At 42.4% G+C, this 12,890-nt stretch overlaps 1 protein-coding gene across 24 annotated transcripts in view; it reads left to right on the forward strand.

Annotated features, from left to right (window-relative positions):
- Nucleotides 1-12,890, forward strand: part of ARPP21 (cAMP regulated phosphoprotein 21) — a 144,488-nt gene that overhangs the window by 42,646 nt on the left and 88,952 nt on the right. For 16 of the 24 annotated variants that reach the window (XR_004971611.1, XR_004971613.1, XR_004971612.1 and 13 more), the window contains exons 1-9: nucleotides 146-250; nucleotides 336-507; nucleotides 2,329-2,495; nucleotides 3,489-3,530; nucleotides 4,291-4,380; nucleotides 8,547-8,691; nucleotides 10,134-10,212; nucleotides 10,836-10,895; nucleotides 11,606-11,746. Coding sequence is in view for 21 of the 24 variants with exons in the window: in XM_036332939.1 (XP_036188832.1) it covers nucleotides 2,367-2,495; nucleotides 3,489-3,530; nucleotides 4,291-4,380; nucleotides 8,547-8,691; nucleotides 10,134-10,212; nucleotides 10,836-10,895; nucleotides 11,606-11,746 (686 nt within the window). In the remaining 3 variants the exon portion in view is untranslated. Of the gene's footprint in view, nucleotides 1-145; nucleotides 251-335; nucleotides 508-2,328; nucleotides 2,496-3,488; nucleotides 3,531-4,290; nucleotides 4,381-4,590; nucleotides 5,845-8,546; nucleotides 8,692-10,133; nucleotides 10,213-10,835; nucleotides 10,896-11,605; nucleotides 11,747-12,890 lie in introns of those variants that run through there. The other 8 variants (XM_036332942.1, XM_036332943.1, XM_036332940.1 and 5 more) reach the window with 3 other exon arrangements.

A 12,890-nucleotide genomic window follows, 5' to 3' on the forward strand; every position in this document is an offset into this window, starting at 1 on the left:
CACGCGCTTGTGTGGCCTTTTTTTGTTGTTGTTGTTTTAATATAAAGTGAGAGATTTCACTAAAAAAGGTTAAAATTGAAGTGAGTAATCTTCAGTGCATAATGCAATTGTTAATTTTAGCTCCTTGCGTGGGTGCCGCGCTGACTTGAACAGCCGGCTGGAGCCTTCATTAGAGGAGAAGCAGGCAGCTTGAGACAGGTGGAGCTGCAGCAAGCTGTGAACGGGATTGCGCCGGGAGCCGGTCACTAGTGTTAGGACCCGGGTCCTGTCCCTCTCGCCCTTCACCCTGCCATGCCCACTGCCATTCTCGGCACTGACTTTCCATCTCTTTTCAGGTTGACGATGTGTCACTCTGTATGAGGGAGTCGCATGGCCATGGGCCTCCCGCACTGTTAATGGGGACATGGGACTCCGCTTGCCTCTGATCTGCGTGGATTTTCCCGGGGCAGAAAGACAGAAGCCACCAGTGAAGTCGCCGAGACCTACAGCAGGAATTCTGCACCAAAGGTAAGAAGTCTTGTCGTTTGGCTGTCATCTCATCTGTGGGTTTTGTGTGTGTGTGTGTGTGTGTGTGTGTGTTTTATTATTGTTACATAAATGCACCTGTTTGCATTGAACAGTTCACACAATGTAAACAGAACTGACAGGGATCTGTATTAGGGACTCAGCTGGCTTCTCGTTTGTGAAATTGAACCCAACGTGTTCATTCCATTTTCCATGTGAAATCTGATCGCGCTCTGATTTTTATTGAAAAGCTCTGAAAGAAAGTTAGGGCAACAGAAGTCCCATCTCCTCCCCCTCCCCCGTACACTGAGAAACAAGCTGTTTGCCGTCGGGAAACAGAACTTTTTCTTTTGTCAACTACATGCATGCCCAGTTTCACGGGAAGAAGAGAAGTCAGTCACAGGGCACTGGAGGGGACAGCCCACAACCTCCCCGGACCCAAAAGCATGGCTCACGAGTCACTCACAGACCCAAACCACCTGCCTTTAGGAGATCAGTCCCCTATTCATTCCCACAATCCTTTGCCAAAGGAGCCAGTGTTTTTTAAGGATATCATTAGCTACCATCTGTCCAGTCATGGTGGCTCTTAGCAAATTTGCAACAGAAATTGCCGTGGTTTCGCTGTTTCTCATATTTCCTATAGCCTGCCGGAAATCAAGATACTGAATTAGCAAATGGTAATTAAACACTCCCCAGGAAACGTATCAAAACACGGATTTGTCCAATACTAATTACCATTGTCCCCACTGGGAACAGAACCGGCATTGCTGTGAAATGTTTGTGAAAAAAAGCTGACTTTCTAGGCTACAATGTCTTTTTCTCTCCTTTTTCCTTTCTCCTTCCCGTTCTGTCTCTCTCTTTCTCCCTCTTCCTCTCTCCCTCTCTCTCCCTCTTCCTCTCTCCCTCTCTCCCTCTCTCTTTCCTCCTTTATTTTGCTCACATCTTAAAGAAAAGAAACCAAGGAGAAAGTCAGTGCTAAATTATTCATGAGCCTCCTCTGACCGCAGCCCATCAGAAAGGGAAGTGTCAGTCAGGGGTCGGAGAAAAAGAAATAAATCACAAGCAGGCGTGAACTTGGACAAGCCATCTCCGGAGCCTGGTCCAGCGCCATGGTCCATTGTGAGCCTGGAGCAGCAGCGTGCAGGGCCAGAGCTGCTGCCAGAGGCTTCTTTCCCCGGGCTCTGTGCAGAGGGCTCATGCACCAGCTGGGCAGAGGGCTCACGCTTTGAATCAAGTCGCTGTCAATTTGTAGCCAGTTTTTTTTCTGGCCCTGAAAGGTCTATTGTCCAGCCTAGGTCCTATGTTTATACTGAATGGTTGCCTCTTAAATTGATGTTTGCCCCTCGAGTGCACCGGGTTCCTTATCCCTAAAAAAGTATGTCTAGGGTGAAAACTTGCAAATCATTTTTGAGTCATCCTGAAGGCGCCGCCAAACACCAGTACCACCTCTTGACTCAGAAGCGCAGGGCGGTATCTGTGCAACAGTTGGAGAAATACTCTTTCTCTTTTCCTTCTGCTTTGTAGTGGGTCCTGGGGACTGTGAGTTGCGTGCAAGTATGTGTCTCCGTTTGTTTGCTTACCCGTTTTGATGGCAAGGGGCATCCACCAGGGCAGGATGTGGAGAGGGCAACCAATTCTGCCTCCTGTGTTTGCCTTGGGTGCCTGGTGGCATCTTGCTTCAGTCTCCTTTTTGTATAAAAGTGGCAGGGATGCCCGAGCTGCGCATTTGAATGAGGATGTGAAGGGAGGAATGAAATATCTCAAAACTATCGGGGAATACTGCACCCGGCTCTAACCTGATTTTCTGACACCCTCACCTTGCAGGGCATCAAAGCTTGCTATTTGAATTTGCGTCTGAGAGGATGTCTGAGCCAGGGGACCTGAGTCAGGCCATCACGGAGGAAGGCGGGCCGGAGCAGGAAAGGACCACTCCGGAGAATGGCATCGTCAAGTCGGAGAGCCTGGATGAGGAGGAGAAGCTGGAACTGCAGGTAAGGGGGGAAACCGTTTCCCAGACCATTGTGTACAGTCCCTGCTTTTCCTTGTTAGACTGCTGTGAAGGTTTGCTTTCTTCTTTTCTACAAAAGAGCTTGACTAGGAGAATAACTAGGAAATCCATCAAGCTATCCTCTCCCTTCCCAATTATTGGTCATTCATTTTTGCCCCTGACTAAATGGTGCTCAGAATGGCCCAGCGACTGAATTTGCATACAGCATCACCATCCTAATGTCCAGACCACCTCAAGGCGTTTGGGGGAGGCTTCTCCCCAGGCAGCTTTAGGCGAGCTGAGTTTTTAAAAATGGATTTGCTACTCTGTGGAAAGATGAAGACTCGGCTCACGATAGACTAGGAAAAATCAAAGACGTGAGCTCTGCTGACTGTCACAGGCAGGCTCAGGTTAGATTCTTATTAACAAGCAAACCCAAGTCCTAGAATTCCCAGCCAGAAGTGGAGAGATAGAGAGATGGATGGACAGATAGAGAACTATAAGAGGGGTAGAAATGGAAATGAGGGTGATTGAAATCCTGAAAAGGTGACATGATTAAATACATCCTGAGTTATGAGGAGGGAAAAGGTTCCGTAGAGAAAAAACAAACTGTACTCGCAAACAGCTTGTATAGATTTTCTTTGAATGAACCTACAAACGTGTTAACTCTTTTTATTTACCAGCAAGCAAAGGCAGATAACCACATAATGGCCCAAAGCTTCAAGGTCAGCTTTTCTTCTAATAACTGCTAAACCAGAGAGCAGAAAGTTCAGTGGTCAGAAGTTTGGGGAGCTAGAAAAGGAGTCCTCTCAGTGCCTACAGTGCTGTTGTGGCTCTCACTGTTGATTTCTCCACTGTAGTGACACCTGTTTTTGCTTCTCTCTCTCTCTCTCTCTCTCTCTCTCTCTCTCTCTCTCTCTCCCCCCCCCCCATCTCTCTCTCTCATTGTTCATTTACGATTTGTTTGTTTTTATTTTGCTTTATTTCTAACACACAGAGGCGGCTGGCAGCTCAGAACCAAGAAAGAAGAAAGTCCAAGGTAGGGTCCTGGGGATTCTACATAGACCTGGTGGCATATCAGTTGCATATTTGACACCTGAATTAACGGGTTTGCCAACAATTCAGAGGGCTGTGTGGAGAGATTGTGGTAGATTTGGGCTGTGCTGGTGCTGTCTGCTTTCAGCGGGGTCATGTTCACGTCTCCCTTCCTTTCTTGCCCTGGGTGCTTTTCCATGAGAGCATTTAGGGTTCCCAAAGCTGCAATGTACCCATTTGATCCCCAGTTCACACCTGCAGGTTTGACATGCTTTGCAAAGCAAACAGCTGCTTGTTTTGTTTTCAGTGGAAGTAAAATTCGGGGTGAATGTTTCAGCCTCCCACTGCTTTCCTTCTGGAAGTAGACAGGGGCTGGTGTCTAGGACACGTTTGTCATCTTTGGTAAGCATCTCAGTGAAGTCGCTTCCCAGCTTCGTTTCAGTAGACTATTTTCTGTCACCTTTTTCTTCTGGCATTTCCGTGAAATGGCAGCGATTCATCCCTCCTGTGTTTCCAATGTGGTGGGCACAGTTGGCTGGAAGAATTCCTTAAATCCATCCATTCACGTCTTCACTCACCTCTGTGCCCATCACCACCGGGGTCTGATGCTTTGAGCCAACATAGACTGCGCTGAGCAGTCTGTTAAGAACCAAGATCTGGTTCGCGATGGTCATGTGAAGGTGGAGATGGTTTGGTGGCCTGAGAATGTTCTGTGTGTGTTTTCTTTATTTTCTCCTCCACCCCTCTTTCTCTCCCCTTCCCAGTCAGGAGCCGGGAAAGGAAAACTGACCCGCAGTCTTGCTGTCTGTGAAGAATCTTCAGCCAGACCCGCAGGGGAAAGTCTCCAAGATCAGGTATACCCCCCGTTACTATGGTTACTTGCACGAACGGGACCCACCTCTGTGTGCATGGGTATGAATTTGGCATTAGACAGTGTTTTGGGGGCGAAGGAGCAGCATTTGAAGAACAAAAGTGTTTCTCTGGCTTCATCCCCTGTGTATGAGACGTTGTAAACTAGTGTCAAGGTTTGTCACAGAGTATTATTACGTTTGTTTGTTTTCCAGACCCTCTGAAAACTGCAAATGGAAAGGAATGCAAAAGAATTTAGATTAAAACTTAAAAAGTAAGCCCGGTAGGGCTGGGTTTCCTCAAAGGCTCTCTCTTGATAAGACTGAACCAAATGCAGACCTAAGTGTCCCATCTCCTTCCCTACGGGATAGTCTTACCTCTCACCTCCCCCCAATGCATTTGCCTATAAGAAACACAACCTATAATCAAACGTTAGAAATAGAGGAAAAAGGTGCACTGGACTTGGGAGAAGTACTTTTATGGCTATTAGTGGAGATGTCTCCATACTGGAAAAACGATTCAGAAAGGATTCTGAGCCGATGGTGAATTTAAGTTAATGTTAGACATGTATTGCTGCATATCCTCACGGTGAGCGTTGCTAACTTACAGCAAGGCTACTAGGCTCTAAAAACTCAACTTCCAGCAAAACCCTCTCGTGACAAAAACGGGAAACTTCACATCACCTTGATTTTGGTTTGCCTTGCAGGCATCATATTAGCTTTTATTAAAATAGTCTTGCTGCTGATATTTTCCTTATTTTATCAGAGGCTGAGAGCAGTCAAGACGAAAGTGAAATGATTTATCTGAGCCCAGGGGAGGGACAATTGATTTAAGATATCATTATTTTTGTTTGGTCTTGTTTTGCTTTTCTCTTTGTACTTTAATTGAAATACTCTACATTCTCCTCATGGTCACAGAGAGCATTGAGAGCACTTTCTTTAAAAGGACCAAAAATAAAACCCTTCTAGATTTTGTCCTGAGAGTCCTTTTTCCCCCCAGCCGCATTTTCTCAACATGCCACTCCTGTCGTGGGCATGAGCAGGCTGCCTTTCAGTGGCCATCACGATGTTTCGTCCACAAGCTTTCTTTCCCTTGGGTTCTGAGAAGTGTGTGGCTTTCCTTCAGCATTTTATTTGTGCTTCTATTTTTACTGGAGATTGAAAAGGGGGAATCATGTGACTATCCCGGCTTGTATTATTCAATGTTGATTGACGGCTTGTAATGTACTGCACACGCCACGTGTTAACTCTGCAGAAAGACAGACTCTGGGAGAAGGGCTGTCCCCGTTGTCCCCCTACTCCAGTGCAGGGCAGAGGAGGACAGCCTTTAGAGATGTAATCTGATTTTTATCCCATTTGGCAAGGTACCAGGAGGAAAAATTTTTTTAAATATATTTTTATTGGTTTCACAGAGGAAGGGAGAGGGGGACAGAAATAGAAACATCAATGATGAGAGAGAATCATTGATCAGCTGCCTCTTGCACACCCCACACTGGGGATCGAGCCCACAACCCGGGCATGTGCCCTGACCAGGAATTGAACCGTGACCTCCTGGTTCATAGGTCAGTGCTCAACCACTGAGCTACACTGGCCAGGCAGGAGGAGATTTTTTAAGAGAGCATCTGTATCCTAGTGCCCGTCCTAGACCTAAGTCTAGTTTCTCCATACAATTGGTGCAGAGAAATAAGATGCAAATGGTGCTTTGTTCCCACTGGTTCCAAGCTCAGTAACCAAGATTAGGTGGGAAGTAGAGCTTGCAAGCTTCTCTTTGGACTGACTGAGGGGTGGTGGGAGCAGGGAGATGCCAGACAGTACCCAGACACACATGTAAGCAAGTGGCCGTGCTAGACTTCTAGAGAATAAAGAAGCAGACCTTTGAGCTTTATATGCAATGCCTTCATTAGCTACCACCGGCACTTATAAAGTATGGGATCTGAATCCCAGAGGACACTGGCAGACGTATACAGCGTATGCATTGTATTGCTTCCCCTGTTTGTATATTTCACAGTATTTGGAAAACTGCCTTCATTTTCCTGCGTGGGAAAAAAATCTTGCTACCTGTACTACTTGATCTCAGACCCATAGTTGATGGTTCAGTCTGTCCTTCAGTTAAAGGAGTTCTGCTTTTCTAATGTTATCCTCTTTATCGGTGTATTACTGCAACTTGAATCATTCTTCTCCTGTTGTTGGACATAAACTTATCCTGTACTGATGTATTTATTAACACCTGTATTTTATTATTGAGCATATCAATAAAAATATTAAAAAATAACAGATTGTTTTTTACCAACTCTACAGCACTTTTGTGTGTTCTTTCAACACCATAATGTGTATGTTTGTGTAGAACAGATAGGTGTTTTTCTGAGTAAAGTATTAGTCCATACATGGCATGAGTTTGTCCATTTTTTGGTAAGTAATGTCTGTTAGCCTCTGCTCTGACATGAGTATTTCTAAGCCTCTTTGATTTAAGACTTAAACGTCTGGAGGCTGGAAGGTTCAGTTGGTTTTGAAGAAGCAATGAGACCACTTTCATGGCCTGGTACCCTCAGTTTCCCACCCAATCAGCTGTCACGTTCCCCACCCCTTTCTGTCTTCGAAACCAGGCATGTTCCAGCTGCTGTCTTAGCAAGTAGAAACAAAACATAACCCTAAAATCTGCCTGAAGCGTTGTGGACTAAGACATTTCGGTCCCAAATCAAGTGATAAAAACACTCAGTTTTACATATTTCTTACTTGTTCATCTCCAGAATAAATATGTGAATGTCAGGACATCAGCTCAGATAACTATGTCTCATGAGACTGTATTCTGTTTCATCTTCTGTATCACATGTCTTTCCAGTCTTGGTGACTTCTTATTCCAGCTATGAATTCACAATGGAGCCCCTCCCCCAAAAGAAAGTTGGCTTTGGAGGGCTTTGGTTTTATGCTTGTTCGATCAGACAAGTGAACCAAGAACCAGTAAGAATCCCAGATTGGCCATAATTTGAGGATGTACAGCATCCATTTAGTCACATGTCGATGAGCACTAGTTTAGTTTTCCGTGAAAAACACTATTAGTCACTGGGAATATTTTTCCCCCTACATCATAAATTTTAATGTCACTAGTGAAAGAAAGCTTTCCCAGCAAATGATCTCTTACATAAGAACATGTGGGCTTAATGTTGACTAATTTGTCATCGTTTCAATCATAGCATAGGATTGTCATAAAACTAAAAAACCTAATTTGGCTCATTCTTCTTCAAAACAGTGAACATACCATCAACCAAATGGCTGATATACAAGTCAATACAAAATTCTTCATTTTCAGTGCAAAATCAATACATACAAAAGTGGATTCAGCGCAAATACTATACATGGTCAATCTTATACCAAGCAATAGTCCAAGAGAATCTTACATTTTGGAAAGGATTAACCGATGCTAAAACTAAATTCGTATTAAATATTTATATATAATTGAACGAAAATATAATTCTAGTTTCTACCCTTTCTAAAAGGCGATGCTTATTGTAACAATATATTATAATGACTTATTAGGGGCATTTGTAAACCATGCATGTATGACAATAATGCATACCTAATATTCCTGCAATTATATAGCTTGGTTTTTCTGAATAGTAAAAAAATCATTGTTGATACAGTGGTAAAGTAGACTTTTTCTTGTAAATTGGCTGGTAGGGCCTTTATTTATGTCTGTTCTATGTGTAATGATGATTCGTAACATCCGTCTGTTTGTATTTGTGCCAGTTTCTCCTTACAAGAGCTCATAGGAAAGAACTATGGAAGCCACTCCATGTTTGAGACATGGCTGTGGCTGAGATGCAAGCTGACTGATAAAGAACTGTTTCCTAGGTGCTTACCAGTAAACGTGTAGAGGAAACAAGAGCTGTGATCTACAGGAACATAACTTGCTTAAGGTTAACCATCGGGCGCCAAAGTTTTAGTGCTAGATGTTTCTCCTGACCTGCCACTGACTCCTGAACTTTAATTCACCTGCAAGGGCAATTATTTTTCTGACAGGTTGAATATTTTACCATTTAAGAGAGAGAAAAAAAAAAAAAACAACACTGCTCCTGGCTTTCATTTGCCTGTACGTGATCAGCTCTATGCAAAATGGAAGCCAGACAGAAATGATTAAATCTGGCCCTAAATTATTATATTTTTTCCCCCAACAGGAATCAATTCATTTACAGCTTTCCAGTTTCCCCAGCCTGCAAGAGGAGGATAAATCTAGGAAAGATGACCCTGAAAGAGAAAAAGAAAAGGATAAAAACAAAGATAAATCCTCTGAAAAACCCAAGATCAGAATGTTATCAAAAGGTGAATGTGAAAGTTTTCTTAACTTACTCAATTTAGAAAAATGAAGAATCACAGAATAATTCTAGATTTTACATGCATATTCACCTCCCACCAAACTCCGTATTTAATTGTGTGTGTGTGTGTAAAAGACGTGAACTTGATTTTTTTACCCTGTTCATGGTGTCATTATTTGTGTAGCCTAAAAGGTTATTTTTAGGATCACATTTTTTTTGGATTTTCATTGGGACCTCCTATTTTCAAAGATAAGTTTGTAGGAACAATGAATATAAATTTGCTCTTGTTTCAGGTTTATTAGTCCCATTAATTTAGATAGATGAACAGCAATGATACTCAGTTTTATATCTTAACTTTCATGTTTATCTTTAAGGACAGATAGTGGATTAGCAATTCTCAGTCCACAAGTGATATCCTTTCCAAAGCACAGATGTATGTATCCATGTCAATGAAATACACACTTAACATTTTACCTGCCACAGATGAACCTGGTTTGAGCAACCCATATACTGCTACATAGTATCTCACTTAAAATACACACACTTCTACTTCAATAAAGTTTTTCCCCAAAAAAGTCATTCCTTCTAAATCTGCAATCCTACAATCCAGACTTTTCAAATTGTTGCCATACATAGAATTGTACAAAACTAAAAGAAAACAAAAGTAAAAACAAATTTAAATTAATTTGAACAATGCCACAAACAAATAGCTTCGCAGCAGACTTTTGTCAGTAACTGAGAAGGTATAGGGTATTCGATCAGCTGAGGAACAGCAACTACTTCTAACATTATGCTCTATAACCATTATCTGCTTATATTCGCTGCTGAATATCTAAAATTCAAGGTGTATACAAGAGTAAAGAAATACAGCATCCTAAAATGGTTTTAGAAATTAAGCTTTAGCTAGAATCAGAAGATTTGGAAGACTTAGAAATATTTACTATCCTGCTGCATTTTGTATTGATTAATATTTAGATAGTCTTAGGGTTTTCGTTTTCTTTTATTTTTTTTTGTTTTTGCCTTCTCTGTTTTAAGAGTAAGAGGGTTCCTTGAGGTCTCCAACTCCAGAGCTCTCTCTGTGGGTTGAGGGTACCGGTCACGTGGAGGTCATGCCCTTGCGGATTTTAAGCTCAAAAGGAACCCATGATAATTGACTCCGCCCACCACCCACCCAGACTGTGCCTCCATGATGGTTGAGTCTGCCACACTCAGGATCTATCGGGTGTTCTCAATCCCTGAGTCTAATTTTTATCCTGATGTTACTGGTAGACTGTCAGACTGCTCATTTTGAAAGATGTATCTTTCATATCAATAGCTTCACCTAAAGTTTACCTGAGCAGGAGGGAAACGTGAAAGGTTGGGAAAACCTTTTGACTCCCCCACCCCCGTCCCTCATTCCAACAACCTCCACCCTCATTCCTGACAACTCCATCATGCTGTTTGTTTCAGATTGCAGCCAAGAATACACGGATTCTACAGGCATAGACTTACATGAGTTTCTGATTAACACGCTAAAGAATAATTCCAGGTAAATTCTTAAAAAAACCTCTTATTTTTAGAAGACTCAAGTGGAATATTATAGTTGAACTCATTGATCCAAGTACTTCTAAGAGGGGAGTTGTAAAGTATAGACACCTTCTCTGATGTCTTAAACCCGCTCCTGGATTTGTATGCTTACTATTGATAGAGAGTCTTAATTCCTGGGTGAATAGGTTATAGTTTAAAATTCTGCTTTCCTGGTCACAAAGAGATATGGGTTAAGGGGAAAAATAAAGGGGAAAAATCAATATCAAATAAACCAATTATGCTTCAATGCAGTTATATAACCACCTGCTTGGGCGTTGCTTTGTTCTAGTTGCCAATTATTTTAAAATATACAGTTTATTTGATGTGCCTTATGGGCCTAATACCTTGCATATTCTAATTAACATGAGAACTGCAAATGTGTCGATTATTACAAAATATTTCACCAGCGAGTTTAGAAATAATCTTAAGAGGAATGAAACCATATGTATTAGATAGCATATTCCAAAGAAGAGTTAGATAAGCTTTTGGAGCCACAATCTATTTTATGCATCCAAATGAACTTTTTGAGTCTTTCTTTGGCAATGGAAAGCACATTAAAAACTACATTTCACATTTATTTTGCAGGGATAGGATGATACTCTTGAAAATGGAGCAGGAGATTATTGATTTCATCAGTGACAACAAGTATGTTAAATGGCAGTTCTGGCTAATTTATAAAAATGTATCTTAATTTGGTCTTTGGGTTGAATTATACACTCTGGAAAGGTTTAGGGATGGATAAAGCATGTAATATGTTTGCTGATGTGTTAAGTGGAGATGCGATTGGAGCTCTATGCTAATGGGAATTGTTGCTTGGACCATGTGTGCTCCTGCTTGTTAAATTCCTGACAAAATGACTATAAACCGGGGCCCACTGATTAGCATAGAGTAGCTGTAACAAGAAGCGACCCTTTTCATTTTTATGATAGTTTTTTAATGGGCTCCAGCTGGCTGCAGTCAGTTATGCCTGGAAATAATTGTGCCGCTGTCACTGTAAACCATGTAATGACACCTCTCCAGCGAGGCGTCTGCACTCCCATAGTATGTCGTATCGTTTGTCCTGTGCCTGGCTCCGGCGATAAGGTATCCTGGACTAAAACAGAGCACTTTCCAAACAGACACTGCGTTCCCCTTGGTGAGAGAAATGTGCAACTAGGAAACAAAGGTATTTATTGTCGCCTAATCGATGCATCTGTAATAAGTGGACAATTTATCTCAAAATGGGAGCAGGAAGTGATGCCAGAGATGAAGCGGTTTGGATGAGAGAGCAATGGTTTTGTGTGTGTACCTGTGAAATGTACTTCGGGCCAGAAACAAAAACGCTGATCCCACTGTGTCTCGGTCCTCTCTTTCAGTAACCATTACAAAAAGTTCCCTCAGATGTCCTCCTATCAGAGGATGCTCGTCCATCGTGTGGCCGCTTACTTCGGGTTGGACCACAATGTGGACCAGACAGGGAAGTCTGTCATCATCAATAAGACCAGCAGCACGCGAATGTAAGCCCCTCCGCCGCCTTTAGTTAGCATTTCCCTTTTCTCGTCTGTGTTCGTTTGTAAGAGCACAGTGTAAAATTCGAAGTACATGACGTTTAAAATGCACAGTGTTCTTTATCGCTCGCTCTTATCGGCAGCCGTGCGGCATTTATCTGGGGAGGATGATTGGAGGACCGGGGAAGTTTATAAAATTCAGGTGATGAAGTGGATTTATTCCCTGGTCTCTAACAGAGCTCCTGAAACATATTTTCTTTCCTTCCATCCGTACCCCTTGCTATTATAAACAAAGCCGTGACACGTTTTACGGCAAAACGTAACTCAAGTTAAAAATCACAGACATTTTAAAACAACAATGACTTGTGCAGGGTAATTGTCCTTGTATTTCTTTTTGCGGCTTCTCAAGTAGAAAAAGCAGCAAACCTAGAGGTAGAACTCCTGCCTCTAAAACCCTGTTCTGTACTGACTGGCTATGTGGCCTGAACCGCGTCATTTAAAATCTGCCATCTCAGTGTCTGTCCCTTGCAAAATGACAGTTTTGAGCTAGATGATGCCTAAGTTCTAGCTTTAAAAAGAGGTTGGTTTTTGGTTTGGTTTTTTTTGTTTGTTCCTTTCTTTCCTTCAAAACAGTGTTTGCTTCTATCTTACTATCTTTCCACGGTCCCACCAGAAGCATAAGATGAGTAGTTATTTGCTTTGGACATTTGGAGCTGTCTTTCTCTTGAACTTGGGTCTCTTTTGAGTACAGAGCAAGTCACTTTTATAAGCCAAATACATATGAAATGGAAAGCTGTCCTAAGGGAAGCATTCTCCTAAAACGTGTGTGTTAACATTTCATTTTTTTTACACTGTGCTTGGTAAATGGTGTGCATTGCATAGTTTTTAGGAATGCTATGTCACTGGAGTGAACGTTTGTGCCAAGCAAAGAAACACGGTTAAAACACTTTCTTTTCTGATCACCAGACGTTGGGACAGGAAGGGATGGAGATGAGGCTCTTTCTCGACTCCAGGCCCAGTCTGTGCTCAGCAGAACTAGAGTGAAGGTCATGGTGGAGAAGCACAAACTGGGAGATCAGAGACTAAGCTTGGCTCTTATCTCAGGGACACTGAGCACTTCTCTGGGCTTAAATTACTCATCTGCAGGAGAGAT

The sequence above is a fragment of the Myotis myotis genome, unplaced genomic scaffold (genome assembly GCF_014108235.1).
Source record: "Myotis myotis isolate mMyoMyo1 unplaced genomic scaffold, mMyoMyo1.p scaffold_m19_p_13, whole genome shotgun sequence".
Classification (NCBI taxonomy): domain Eukaryota; kingdom Metazoa; phylum Chordata; class Mammalia; order Chiroptera; family Vespertilionidae; genus Myotis; species Myotis myotis.